The sequence below is a fragment of the Megalopta genalis genome, chromosome 8, assembly GCF_051020955.1.
Source record: "Megalopta genalis isolate 19385.01 chromosome 8, iyMegGena1_principal, whole genome shotgun sequence".
Taxonomy (NCBI): domain Eukaryota; kingdom Metazoa; phylum Arthropoda; class Insecta; order Hymenoptera; family Halictidae; genus Megalopta; species Megalopta genalis.
In genome coordinates this window covers 19,102,232-19,114,998 of record NC_135020.1, presented here as the reverse complement: position 1 = coordinate 19,114,998, position 12,767 = coordinate 19,102,232, and the positions used below count along the sequence as shown (strand labels likewise).

Sequence of the window (12,767 nt, the reverse complement as noted above, 5' to 3'; positions counted from 1 at the left end):
TAAAGGGGTGTACACGGCTGAAGTACCGCGATCGTGACAACGATGAACACACGACGACCGTGGCCTTTCTTCCTACTTTGTCGGCCACCGTCGATGTGAACCCGTCGCTTTGCGGCCCAGATACTCGACATCGACGCTTCTCGCACGGATTGTTCACTTACTTCTGTCCAACCTCTGCTGCTCTCCCTTGGAAAACTAGCTGCGGCCGTTTTACAAGTAACTTCCGACACGAAAATCGAGAAGAAAAGAATCTGCTTCTACAGCGAGTCCCGAAATGATTGCCGCGAGGTATAGCCGAGAAAGCAAGCGTCAATTGGCGTCTTTGCACAATGTTTTACATTTTGGTAAAATAAAACGTTCTTCCTTGCATTCCGATGTCACTCGAAATACAGTAATTCCTCCCTAATTCGCGCTACGATTGCGCAAAAAAATGGACAATTTGGGAAGACGAGATACGATTATTTGAGATTATTAACATAGATTATTAACTATAAAAAATACATATAATAATCGTATATAATAATATAATAATATAATATATAATAATCTCCTCTACCCAAATTGTCCAATTTTGTGCGCAATCTGAGCGCGAATTAGGATGAAATTACTGTAGTTAGTTACTTTCTTTTGTCTTTCCAGCTTGAAATGTTTATCATTCGCATTCTTTTCCCTGTATCTGTTACTATAAATTCTTGAATGATTACGAAACAGAGAAGTTTGTGGCTCGTGACGTTAGTTTAGCGTCACCGAGTACGAACTGTGCCTACACACAAGACGAACTCGAAGACACTACAAAATTAACATATACATGGGACAACTTACGAAAGGTGAACTATTATCACTAAATCATACTAAATTGTAAAGACTTTCACAGGAAATGATATACATTACAGTGCAAACAATGAGAAATCAAAATAGATGCAGTCTTTTCATCGTTAGAAAGCAGGTTACAGTAAATTCTCCCTAATTGACGTTCAGATTGTGCACAAAAATGGACTATTTAGGAAGTGGAGATACAATCGTTCAAGCCTTGCGGCTCGTTTTTATAGTTGCCGATTGTCGCGATCGTACTTCCTCTTTCCAAATTGTCCAGTTTTGTATCCAAACTGAGCGTCAATTAGGAAGAATTTACTGTAGTTCTTTTCAAGGCTCGTTAGAGAGAGATTTGTCGTTAAATGCAATCGGTGGAGATATAACATATAAGAATAACAAGAATAAAGAAAAAATAATAAGAATACTACAAGAATATTTCTGAACAGATGTATGAACCTGTAAATCGATGATAAAGTTGTAAAAATGTCCCCTATGATAAAAGTCGACGACGAAAGAGCGACTTCGGTGATTATGAATAGACGTTATAACTGAAATGTCCGTTTCGCGAAATAAACATTTACGGCGCGTTCGAACGTAATTGGCCGACGAATCGAGCTGCGACATGACTGGTGTGTGCGTGCAGAGTTGCATTCGATTGAAGTGCATACATACTTCGAAATGAGAGCGATCCGTATACTTAACAGTACTTTATTGTTGACATTATTACACGTTATTATAAATCTATCATCTTGACACGTATAATACTTACTAGATCTACAGAGACAAGTTTTAACGGTAAACCTATAACTAAACGTACAATATGGCGGCGGTACTTATTCGGTAAAGGAACAAACAGACGTATCGCTGACGATTTTTCTTTACAATACCTTAACACGATATCAGGGATCACTCGACGCCGTTAGTAAAATATACATCGTTCAAACAATAATTCGTAATCGTGCTTTCGGTGTCACCATTTTGCCTAACTTTCCTTCTCTGCCAGCTCTGTTTCATCCTCCACGCAAAACGAACGTAGACGGACACGTTTGCTATTATGCGTCGCGCGTGGAATCAACGAAACTTTTTACCGGCCCTGTGCAGAAATTTTCTCTAGATTAAAAGTTTCTTGGGGAACGAAGATACGGTTAACGAACGTTTTGCGTCTTCGTTCATCGACTCGAGGTAACAATTCAAACGGCGGAACATCGTTTGCGTACCCTTTGGGTACGCAACTTGGTCTCGCAACTTTCTTTTTTTCCTTTTATTTTTTTTTTTTTTTGTTTAAACGGTTTTCCGCGGGAAATTATACGAATGATCGCGTTCGTCGCGTCGAGACCATGACGTGTTCGTTTGAGGAAAACGCGCGAAGTTAAGAACGATCGTTATGAAAACGATTTTCCTTATCGTGGCGACCATCGTGCGTATCAGAAGCGCACGAGCAACGTAATCAGTTTTGCATAAATGTTGACGATAACGAAAATAACACGGGATTCTCGGCTCGCCTTGAGCAATCGCGAAGCGAAAAGAAGTATCAGTTTCCCGACGTTAACGGTGTCTAACGTTGTCTCGAAACAAGCCGATTCGAACGTTTCCAGATTCCAACGGTTACGAAACGATATTTCTTGCATCGACCTGCCTAATTAATTTTAACGACCGGTCGAATTCAGTTTCGAACACGCTTGCCAAAATTAGTTCGACTATTGTCACAATTTACGCAAACGGATATCAATGTAACAATTATTCGAATAGTACGCGAGGGCTGGAAACGATAATATTTGGTGTACCAATAAGCATATAATATTTCTTTTTTGATTCGCCGCAACATGCTTCGCAATGTCCGTGAAATTGTCGTGAAGATTTTTCACATCGCATCGATAGGTGGGAAAATATATTGAATTTCAACTGTAACGCCATGTTATTAGGAAAATAATCGATTATTTATTGGTACACTTAATACAGTTCGATCGATAGCCGTTGACAACTCTAGATTGCGAATTCTATGAATACATAACATACGAGAAAATACGAGGTACAATCATCGAGTGAAGGCTTCGGCAAACGTTCTCTCCGATGCGGCAGACACTTTCGTAGAAAAGGATTAATTGCTTTTTAATGGATGGGCTCGATAAATCGATAGAGGGTGATCCGATTTTGCAGGAAAATAATCAATCGACGAGAGGAGGAGGAGAGAAGATAGAGTAAAAATGCTTCGGAAATGGGGACGGAACGATAACGCAAATTAGATGTCGTTAATAGGAAAATGAAATACAGATTTCACTGACTACGTTCGCGCTGTTGTGCGTCGTGTGCCTTATCTCACAATTTTGTCATCCTATAACCAGGGAAAATTCATTAACAGCTACGCGCGCTTCTTTCTCTCTCACCGGTGAGTATTCGTGTCCTCGTCATGGATGCGTATCGTCGAGGAGATTAATTACAATTTATTCCATTCTCTTTTCTCGTGGATTTCCGTGCGTGCGTTTCGAAATGTTCACGGCGGATCTGCCGTGCGTCGACATTAAAAATCGTTGACGTGGTGCAGCTACTCTTTTTTCTCCTCTCTCTCTCTCTCTTTCTCTCTTCTCCCCCGTTTTTGTACACGCGATTGTATTCAATCGTTCATAATTTTCGGAGTCGGAAAGACTTCTTTGTTTAGAATCGCGTTAATACCCGCGGATCGATCGGTGAAATGCAAGGGAAAGGTAATACAGGACGGGACAAAAGGTTTCCAGTCATCGAACGTTCGTTCACGAGCTGATCGAATGTTCCTCGGATTAGGTAGACTTCGATTAATAATCGATCCAATAATTGATGGGAGAATCACTCGAAACGGTTACAAAATGATACCAAACTGTTTTATTGCGTTCTTCCGGCTTCTTTTGATAGCGATCTATAAAGAAGAAAGAAGAAGAAGACAATCATATTGCTCGCGTGTTTCGTGTCCTCCGATCGACACCGATCAGCGGTCCTCGATGTTGACGGAAAGATAAGCGTAACGACGTTAGCACAAGTACTTCGACATTCGGAATTACTGTCGCAAAACTTTGGACAATTTTCATCGGGAGCGATAATTAGGCTTCACTTTCTACCGATCCTTATTTACAAAAATATGGAATATTTTCCAAATGTAGCTCTCGAAGCAACGAACCTAGTCTCCGGCGAAAATTTCTTAATAAAGAATAGCTCTGTCCCTCGCAAACGAATCCACCAGATAAGCAACTGTAAAATCGATTTACTTACTTGCTTTCTAAACAAGACGGCACGTTTGTCAATAAATAGTGCAATATTTAACGATAGAGTGTGGCTATTTCGTGCGCCGCTCTCGCACTACAGGCTGATTAAAAAAAAATTGATCACCGTAATAGCGGCAGCTGTGAATGAAAGTTTACGTTGAAAAACTCAACGAGGCCGCGAAACGTTCTCGCAGACAGGCTCGCCAAATTCGTCGAAATGTTCGACCGGTTTTAATCGTGCTGCGCGTAGAAAGGTCGCGCCGTCGAAGAATTCGGGAGAACGAACGCGGAACATCTGTTTCAGCAATTTATCGTCGCGGATATCGTTGCCCGACTAGCTCAAAGAGTTCATTACTCGTCGCATGCTTTGCTAAACGACATAATCGTTCGAATCCGCGAATAGTTTAAGCATCCCGAGCAGCGTGGTTATAACTCAATCCCGCTCGATCGTTCGCCGATTCGAACGATTCGACGCGAATTCCCTCGCGCCACGATGAAATGCTCTTGCCATCGCCGATGAAACCGCTGTACGCGCCTGATGTTCGTTCGTCGCAGCCTATGAAAAAGTCGCGTTGATCGCGCGAACGAAACGGTGTAGTGTCGAACGAAAGAAGGGAACGCAAGGATTCGTTCGAGCGTAATGTTGCGGGTTCGCCTCGAACAATTACGAAATATACATAGTTTCGTCGATCGAATTTGACAAATGTTCGGTCGGACAACTCGTTCCCTATGCGCACTAAATGTCTACTTGACCAGAAAAAAAACACGACGACTCGAGTTTTACGCGCGATCCTCCGAAGAGAACCGACCTTCCCAACTTTCTCTCTTTCTCTCGAGCACGCATAATCTTGCGCCCCAGCATTCTCTCCGCCTCGCTCGCACCCACGTAAACAATAGAAAGCTGAGCAAAGATTTGTTCGGGGTGGGGGGAAGAAGGGGCAAGGGGGGGCGGGGGTGTATTTACAGTGCCGATATTAATCGATCGTTTACAAACGAGTCGACGCGATGGGGCTACTTGTTCAGCTAGAAAAGAAACCACTAATGGTAAAGTTCGAGTAACGAAGATCAAAGAAGAGTATTCCCGTATATTAAACAAATCACTACACTATTGCACTACACTTGATCATTTTTTTCTTTTTTTTTTACAATTATTCAAACATACCCGCGTCTGTTTTTTTTTTACACAAAGCGTACGTACTCGTGACATTTACTCGGCGAGTCCTCCGTCGCCCGTTTCTCTCTACGGTGTCGTGTACCTGCAGAGGATTTCACTGTAATCGGCGACACCGGTTCTTCAGGATTTGTCCTGCGAGTCTTCTTAGCGTCGACAGCCGAGTCGGGACAGTCAACGATCAGCACTAGCAATTTAGTCCGAGGCTAAGAATCATCCCGCGTGATATCAAGAATACCCCAGCCGTACTCGCGCGTTTTACCACCACGTTCCGTTTCGCTCTTCGAAGTGAACAAAAATCTAAATACAAACGCGACTCGAACACGAGCATCGTCCTCCTCGAAGAACCGCAAAAGACATCGACGCCATCCGCGGGATCCAGAGTCTCCATGAAGCCGTCGCAACTAAAAAAACATGTCCGCGATCCTAGTCGTCGAGCAGCGACGGCGCGCACGACTCTACGAACATGGTAAAATAGTTCTCCGATACGAGCGACCGCAGCTGGGCTTCGACCGGAAACTGCGACCGGCGGTGGTTCCTCCGAAACTCTAAACCAGTGGCGAGAACGCGGACGCCTGACTTCTGATCTCCCTGTGTTCCGTCGGGCTGAGGTCCAGCAGGCCGCCGCAGTTCTGCTCGCTGGCCGCCTGTTTGCCGATCAGAGCGTCGATGCTGAAGTTCCTCTTCTTGTCGACGGGCGGATGACTCGTTGGTATCGTCGTCGGCGTCCTCGTCGGCGCCGGGTCGATCTGCCTGATGGGCGGCGCGGTGATCGGCACGGGTTTGTACAGCGGCGGCGGCGGCTCCAGGAATCCTCCGAGCTTCAGGGCCTCGAGGGTCGAGGGCGAGAAGTCGAGCAACGGCAGGCCAGGCGGCGGTGACAGATACGCGGCGCTGGGATAGGTTAGCGCACCTGGATGACTGCCGCCGCCGCCGGGGCAAGGACCTCGGTCGCCGCAGATAGCGAAAGTTGCCATGATGGCTCTGTCGCGGAGAACGTAGTGCGGCGGGGGCCTCTTGTACCTCTTCCTGCGACGCAGGAAGCTGCCGTTGTCGAACATGTCCTCGGCCAGAGGGTCCAGCGTCCAGTAGTTCCCCTTGCCGGGGTTGCCGGGCTCGCGGGGGATCTTGATGAAGCAGTCGTTCAAGGAAAGATTGTGTCTGATGGAGTTCTGCCAGGCTGGGAACTTGTCGTGATAGTAAGGGAACCGGGACATGATGAACTCGCAGATGCCGCTCAGGGTGAGCTTCTTCTGCGGCGACTGCAGGATCGCCATCGTGATCAACGCTATGTACGAGTATGGGGGCTTGATCAGGGACGAGGACATTTTGTCGTTCCCGTATGTCGAGGCCTGGCCGGGCGAGCCGGTCTTCTGCTGGCCGTTCGTCGACATCATTGTGTAGTTCTTCTTGCCGCGGCTGCCGCCGCGGTTCCTCGAGGAGGCTGTGGCGGGCACCGGGGAGCTCGGGATTATCGGGCTCGACGACGACTGGGACGGTGACAAATCGTTCTTGTCGAGACTCACCGGGTCCACGATCATGCTGCTGCTGTCCGAGTCCCGATCGCTGTCAGCGCAGCCGTCGCACGACAAGTTCGACATTATCATCCCACGCGGCTCCATCGTGATCGCTTCATGGGCAGACTCGCGGGACAGAAGTTGCAGACTAATGTTCGAGGTCATGGGGGACCCCTTTGTAATCGCCACTGGCTCGCATCGTTTGCTCCCTTGCGAGAGCGATTAGGACGCCGGTCGCGGTCTACAGGCGGCGAGCATGCGTCTCCGCGTGCATCGATGGTCGAAGAAGAGGATCGGTTCGCGCCGAGGATCGGATCGCTTCCGATCAAGGTCTAAACCGCGAAGTTCACTCGGGGCTGCCGCGAACGTATCACGAACGCTCCTTCCCCGACATATTTATCGGAGCAACTGTCACACACCGGCTCCGACCAGATGCTATCTTACGCTAATAGTTTGTTTCCACAACGATAACGAGCCGATTTTTCTACGCCGGTCCTCCTCTCTGTCATCTGCTCGCGAGGCGTCTCAAGGATGTCGGCCGCGATCACTCGAACTGGCGCACTCTGCGGCTCTGTCGTGTCGCTAGTCATCTTACGGGATCCTCCTCAGAGAGCATCGCAATTCCACGTCGTTCTCATGCTCGCTTATCGATCTTCCGCGAATTCCCCGCACCGTCGAACCGATTTTTAACTGTCGCGACAACTTATCTTCGACCGTTCTCGAAACGCTTGGCTTCTCCTCGTCCTCTGGCGAGGCTTCCTCCTCCTGTTTATCTTCCTCGTGTCGCGGTCGGTCAACGGCAACACTCGACGACGACGAAGTCACAAGCGGAACGGAGAAACCGACGGTGCGGACAAGCTGTTGATTTCCATCCCCCGGTTAACCGGTCACTGATCGTCGACGCTGGCGGTCGGTCGGCGTCTACTTTGTCAACTTTGATCTCGGTCGCGCGAGCGGTGTGTCGAGGTTAGGTGTACGAAATGCGGTCGAAGCTTATGAAGCACGATTGCGAGTGTGCCAGCACTGTGGAGGACCGTCTACGAGGCGAAATCGTGGGTCGAATTGATTCGAAGTGACTGCTTTGGTCCTACATGGGCGGACCAATGGGCGGGCATTTCAACCCCTACCGAAGGGGTTGGCGGGGTGCGCAGTTCCCCACCAGCGGCCGGTATCCACGACTCCCTCCATCCTCCTTCAGGAGAAGAGGAATCGTTGTCGTCACCACCGACGAGGAGAAACCCCGGAGGGGACGTCGGAGTTAGGAAAATAGCGGGATAGATAAAGGGACTTTCGAGGCAGACTGGGGGTAGAGAGGGCGAAATTGTAACACTCCGGGGGCTGCTTTGCTTTGAGCGGCGCGGTAAAGGGACCAGGCGTTACATACTAATAGAACGTATGAGCCGGGGCTCGGTATCGATACTCAGCCTCGAATATGGTCGTTGCCCTCTGGATTTTCGTTCGCGAAATTGTTGTTGTTGTTGTTGTTGTTCCCGCCTCGAAATCGGGCATGTTTCCGAAGAGGAATTAGCTAATTCCCTCTCACACCCCACTCGGTTCAAGGTCATCGTTCGGGTAAAATTGTTATCGTTAACTACGGTTAGCTACCGAACATTCGAAGTGGCTGGTTTATTTCGGATGGGTTGTGGGTGACCATGTTGACCATGTTGAGAGTGACATTAATTTTTGACTAGTTTTCAACAATACATTTTTATTGCAACATATTCGAATAAACGGAAGTTTTACTTGGATCTCCAGGGTGCAAAAGAATTTATGTATCATCCACTATGATTTTTAACTCTTTACGTGTAGTTTCAGCTTCGTTAATCGAATTACTTGGATTTATGGGGTTCTTTAGGGATGATTTTCGGTACTTAGTGCGTTCAACTGGTTATGATATTGTTTATTTATAGTTCTTTATGCTTTTGTATAGGTCCTTATATTTCCTTATAATTCTTTAGAATTTTTTGTAATTCTATATAATTCTATATAATTTGTTATTGTTTATAATTCTTTATAATCCTATATAATTCTTTATAATTCTTTACAATTTTTTATAATTCTTCATAATTTTTTATAGTAAAATGAAAAATCTGAAACCGATCGTTGACCTGAAGTTCACCTGAAAATAAAATAGCTGGTAGAAAATAAAATAACTTTAAAATAAAATAACTATATTGCTTTAAGATCAATATATAAAATATTTCCATCGCTATTACGTATCCTAATTTCTACTAAAATATTAAAAATAGATGGCTCTAGAAGATCATTACAAAGTGAAAGATCAAAACGATCCCATTAACTTGCTGTGTAACCTATCAATTTGTAGGAACATGTATGGAAGGGCGCGCTTAATGGAAATTAAGATTATGATAGTAAGACCGACGTCCTGTATCGTTATAAGAGCAATTAAAAGTTTCTAATTTCGAACTCCACCTTCCGGAACGATATGGAGTATAATATTTTGCAGTGTTTAAGGCCTGGTCGGAGCTGCTCCTCCTATTACTAAACTTCCCGTTCTTACGAACTTTCTTTCATCAAAAATACGTCCTTTACTCCTCGCGAACTTCAAATTACGCCACTGAAGAATCAGCGAAGTAAGTTCAGCGTCGTAAATTTTTCACTTCCTTGTAATCGCCCCCGGCGTTCTACCCCCTTCTCAGACGGCGGACGTAGTCAAACGAAATCACCGTGCATTTTAACTCGCAGCGACTTTATTCTTTCGGATTAGAGCGACGGCTAAACTTTATTCTCGCGCCTGTGCATTTCCGGAATGAAAGGATAGCTACGTCACAAATTTTCCATCCCTTATCACGTTACGCGCCGAGCTGTTTTTACTCGACTCTTCGCACTGATCATTTGATATTTTACTAAAACTTGATGCATTTTATATGTAATTATTAATTACCGTATGTATAACAATGAAACGAACTTATTACGACCGATTCTTGCAGTGGAAATTAATTCTTCGGTTCTAAATTTGTTATTAAACTATACTTTTAGCGCATTAGATAAACATGCAAGCATGTACCCCATCGGTGGTACACGTGGCACGGAACCTGTTAAAACACGAAAAACAGTTCTTCAACAGTCGTTCAAATGTTGTAGTACACATAAACATAAGTAACAAATAAAGTCACTTTCTCATTTATTCACGTTGTCATATGAACAAATGCGAGAAAAAGAAATTCCAGCCCCCCAATTTTCACGATTCGACCAGACGTGTGTCGTTAAATCGTATAATAAAAGCTCTATTGCCGTTCCCACTAATTTTTCTGATATTATCCTCGAAACAACAGCAAACATCGCTCGACTCCAAAGAAAATCAACCGATTCGAAAGAACGAAATCGGTATCGGCTGTGGTCTGTGGTCCCTTAGGCAATAATCCCGACATCTCGCGCGTTCCACCCTTAAATCGATCACTAAATCAGCAATACACTCTGTAAACGTCCTTTATAAAAACTGCCTGTGTTCGAATCAATATCGCCCATCGTCGATTGTCTCAAATCTTGTCGCTATAATTACCAGAATTCGCGCGCGGCCGCGAAAATCAATAATTTGCTTCCTCGAGTGAAAAATCGCACTCGGCTTCCGGTCGGTTCCGCTCCCGAAAAAAAGGGGAACGGAAACGGCGCGGGACGAACGCGGAAGAATAAAAAAAAGAAGAAAAGGTCGAAGTCTAATGAAGAGTGCGAGCAGGGGGGAGGAGCTGACCTCAGAAACCATGGAGGACGTCACAATTTCCGTTTCGTCGCGGTGTGTGCCGGCGCGCGGAAACGTATTCGCTAGTCCGGGGTCCTTGGATTTTCAGCTTCGAAATGGAGAACGATGGGATCCGTGGTATCGCCAACAGAGCGAGCCGGGCTGCACGCATCACGAGTTAACTTCCCTCAGGCAGCTCAAATAGAATCTGTATTACGCCGTGGCAGTACATAGAGCGAGAGGGGATGACAGGGGAGGAGAGAGAAAGCGAATGAGGGAGACGGAGAAAGAGAGAGAAAGGGAGCGAGAGAGAGAGAGAGAGAGAGGCCGAGTGGGGTAGAGAGAAAAGGGATGGAAAGCTGAACAAGGAAGGGAGAAGGAGAGCAGGGCATGACGATAGACAGAATACGATAAAAGGGAGAAAGAGAGACGTCCGATGCAGCGCGAACGAAAGAGAGGACGCGATGGGCGCAAAGTAGAGAGAATCGCCGAAGAGGGAAGGTGAAAGAGAAAGGGGATGATGTAGGGAGGGAGAGAGAGAAAGAGAGGGAGGGAGAGAAAGAGAAAGAGAGAGAGGAAGAGAGAGAGGGAGAAAGAGAAGGAGAGAGAGAGAGGGAGAAAGAGAAGGAGAGAGAGAGAGGGAGAAAGAGAAGGAGAGAGAGAGAGAGGGAGAAAGAGAAGGAGAGAGAGAGAGAGGGAGAAAGAGAAGGAGAGAGGAATGGAGTGGTATAGACGGATGCGTATCTACCTGAGCGCACTATCGGTTCACAGAGCCGAGCAGAGAGCGAATATTGTGTTTACCCATACGCACGGCTTTGCGATGCAAATAATCTGGTATTATTGCACTTACTCCGCGTACCAGCGAAGCTCTTCCGTGACTACCGGCCCCGCTTTGCTCTGCTTTCTTCCCCCACACGTTATATTTATTTACACGATATTCATTGTGTATCGTAACATCCTGTTATTGCTGCTTTTTCCATCGACGATCGCGATCCAAGGCCTCGCCTCGCCGGCTATTGCTCCTCCGAGCTGATCCGATAACGTTCCGATGTTTCCTTTCCGCGAGCCCCTCCAATCGCTTTCGTTACTTCATTAGACGGATACGTAATGTTCTTTCGATCTTTCGAAGCTTTCTGTCGCAGAGAACGATCTATTTATGTATTCGGTAAGATAGGACCGTTTTCGAATTTTATCACCACTCACATCGACCCGTACCTTTTCTCCTGCATTTTGTTTGCACAAATGCCGTTGGTTTTGTTGTACATATAGGGTAAGCTTCTGTTTAAAATTAGCTAGGATAAGCTTCTTTTTCAAATTTCTACAAGAAAGAAACTGTTTGATATGTTTCTAAGTTTAATACTTCATTAAATAGCGTAAACCTATCGATTAGTTATGAAAAATAATCTCAACGGTACAACACACGCGACATCAGCTGTCAAACAATCGAGTAAACTCGGTCGATCGTGTGATCAGCCGTTTTGGAAATGTGTCGTGGTCACAACGCAGCTGTGATTTGACGCCGTTGAAGTTTGTCTTTATGGGGTTTAACAGTCTAAAGGCAATAGGCGATCGCTTAAGGAAACTATTTATCAAGCTATATATTCGTGAGATAAAGCCAGAAGTAGCTGGAAATGTATTGAAAAAGTGGGTCGACAGTATAGACTACTGTGAAGTCAATCGTGGCAGACATTTCAATGAAATTATTTGTCGTAATTAATCAATATCCTTTTTAATGGAGCAAACGATTTCATAAAATATTGGACGTTCTTCTTTTGTAAAGAAACCATCGGATGGCACACTCTACACATGCAAAATAAAACTTGCCTACGTCAATTCTAAGAAACGCAAGTTAGATGAAAATATTTTCTTTTTTCTTTCAATAACTATTATAATAATGTAATAATATCCTTAAATTTTCACAATGTTTCTTTTTAGGTTCTAAATTTGGCTTATTTATTTTTGGTGCATAAAATCTATGATCTATGAGACACTTCTTTGAAAGACAATGTTCTTTTGGCGATTTAGAGTTTATTGTTACGATTTAACGGTAATTAAGTGATGCAGAAATATGAGACAGTTCGTTCGGTTTGCTTTTTAGAAAAGAGCATCGCGAAAAATTCGATCTGTTCAAGAAGATTTTATCCAGCGAGTTATTCTGAATTTCAAGCTGACCAGAAACGCGAGAATGATGTTTGCGGTAGTTTTATTCCATACTCTTTGCCTGACATTCTAAAAACTGCAACACGGAAAGAAGGAGATACAATCGTAAGTATATCTTTATTTATGCAGGATAGTAGAAACGTGAACGTCGAAGAGGAAGCGGACAGCCTGTT

At 45.1% G+C, this 12,767-nt stretch overlaps 1 protein-coding gene across 1 annotated transcript; it reads right to left on the bottom strand.

Moving 5' to 3' along the window:
• Window positions 1-1,505: 1,505 nt before the first annotated feature.
• LOC117217683 (forkhead box protein D2) lies at window positions 1,506-7,806 on the bottom strand. Its single transcript, XM_033465469.2, has one exon. The coding sequence runs from the start codon at window positions 6,897-6,899 to the stop codon at window positions 5,766-5,768; it is 1,134 nt and encodes a 377-aa protein (XP_033321360.2). The 5' UTR covers window positions 6,900-7,806; the 3' UTR covers window positions 1,506-5,765.
• Between the last annotated feature and the right edge of the window lie 4,961 nt (window positions 7,807-12,767).

Excerpts from the sequence above, each read along its gene's own strand:
- LOC117217683 (XM_033465469.2), bottom strand. The coding sequence starts at position 6,899 with ATGACCTCGAACATTAGTCTGCAACTTCTGTCCCGCGAGTCTGCCCAT.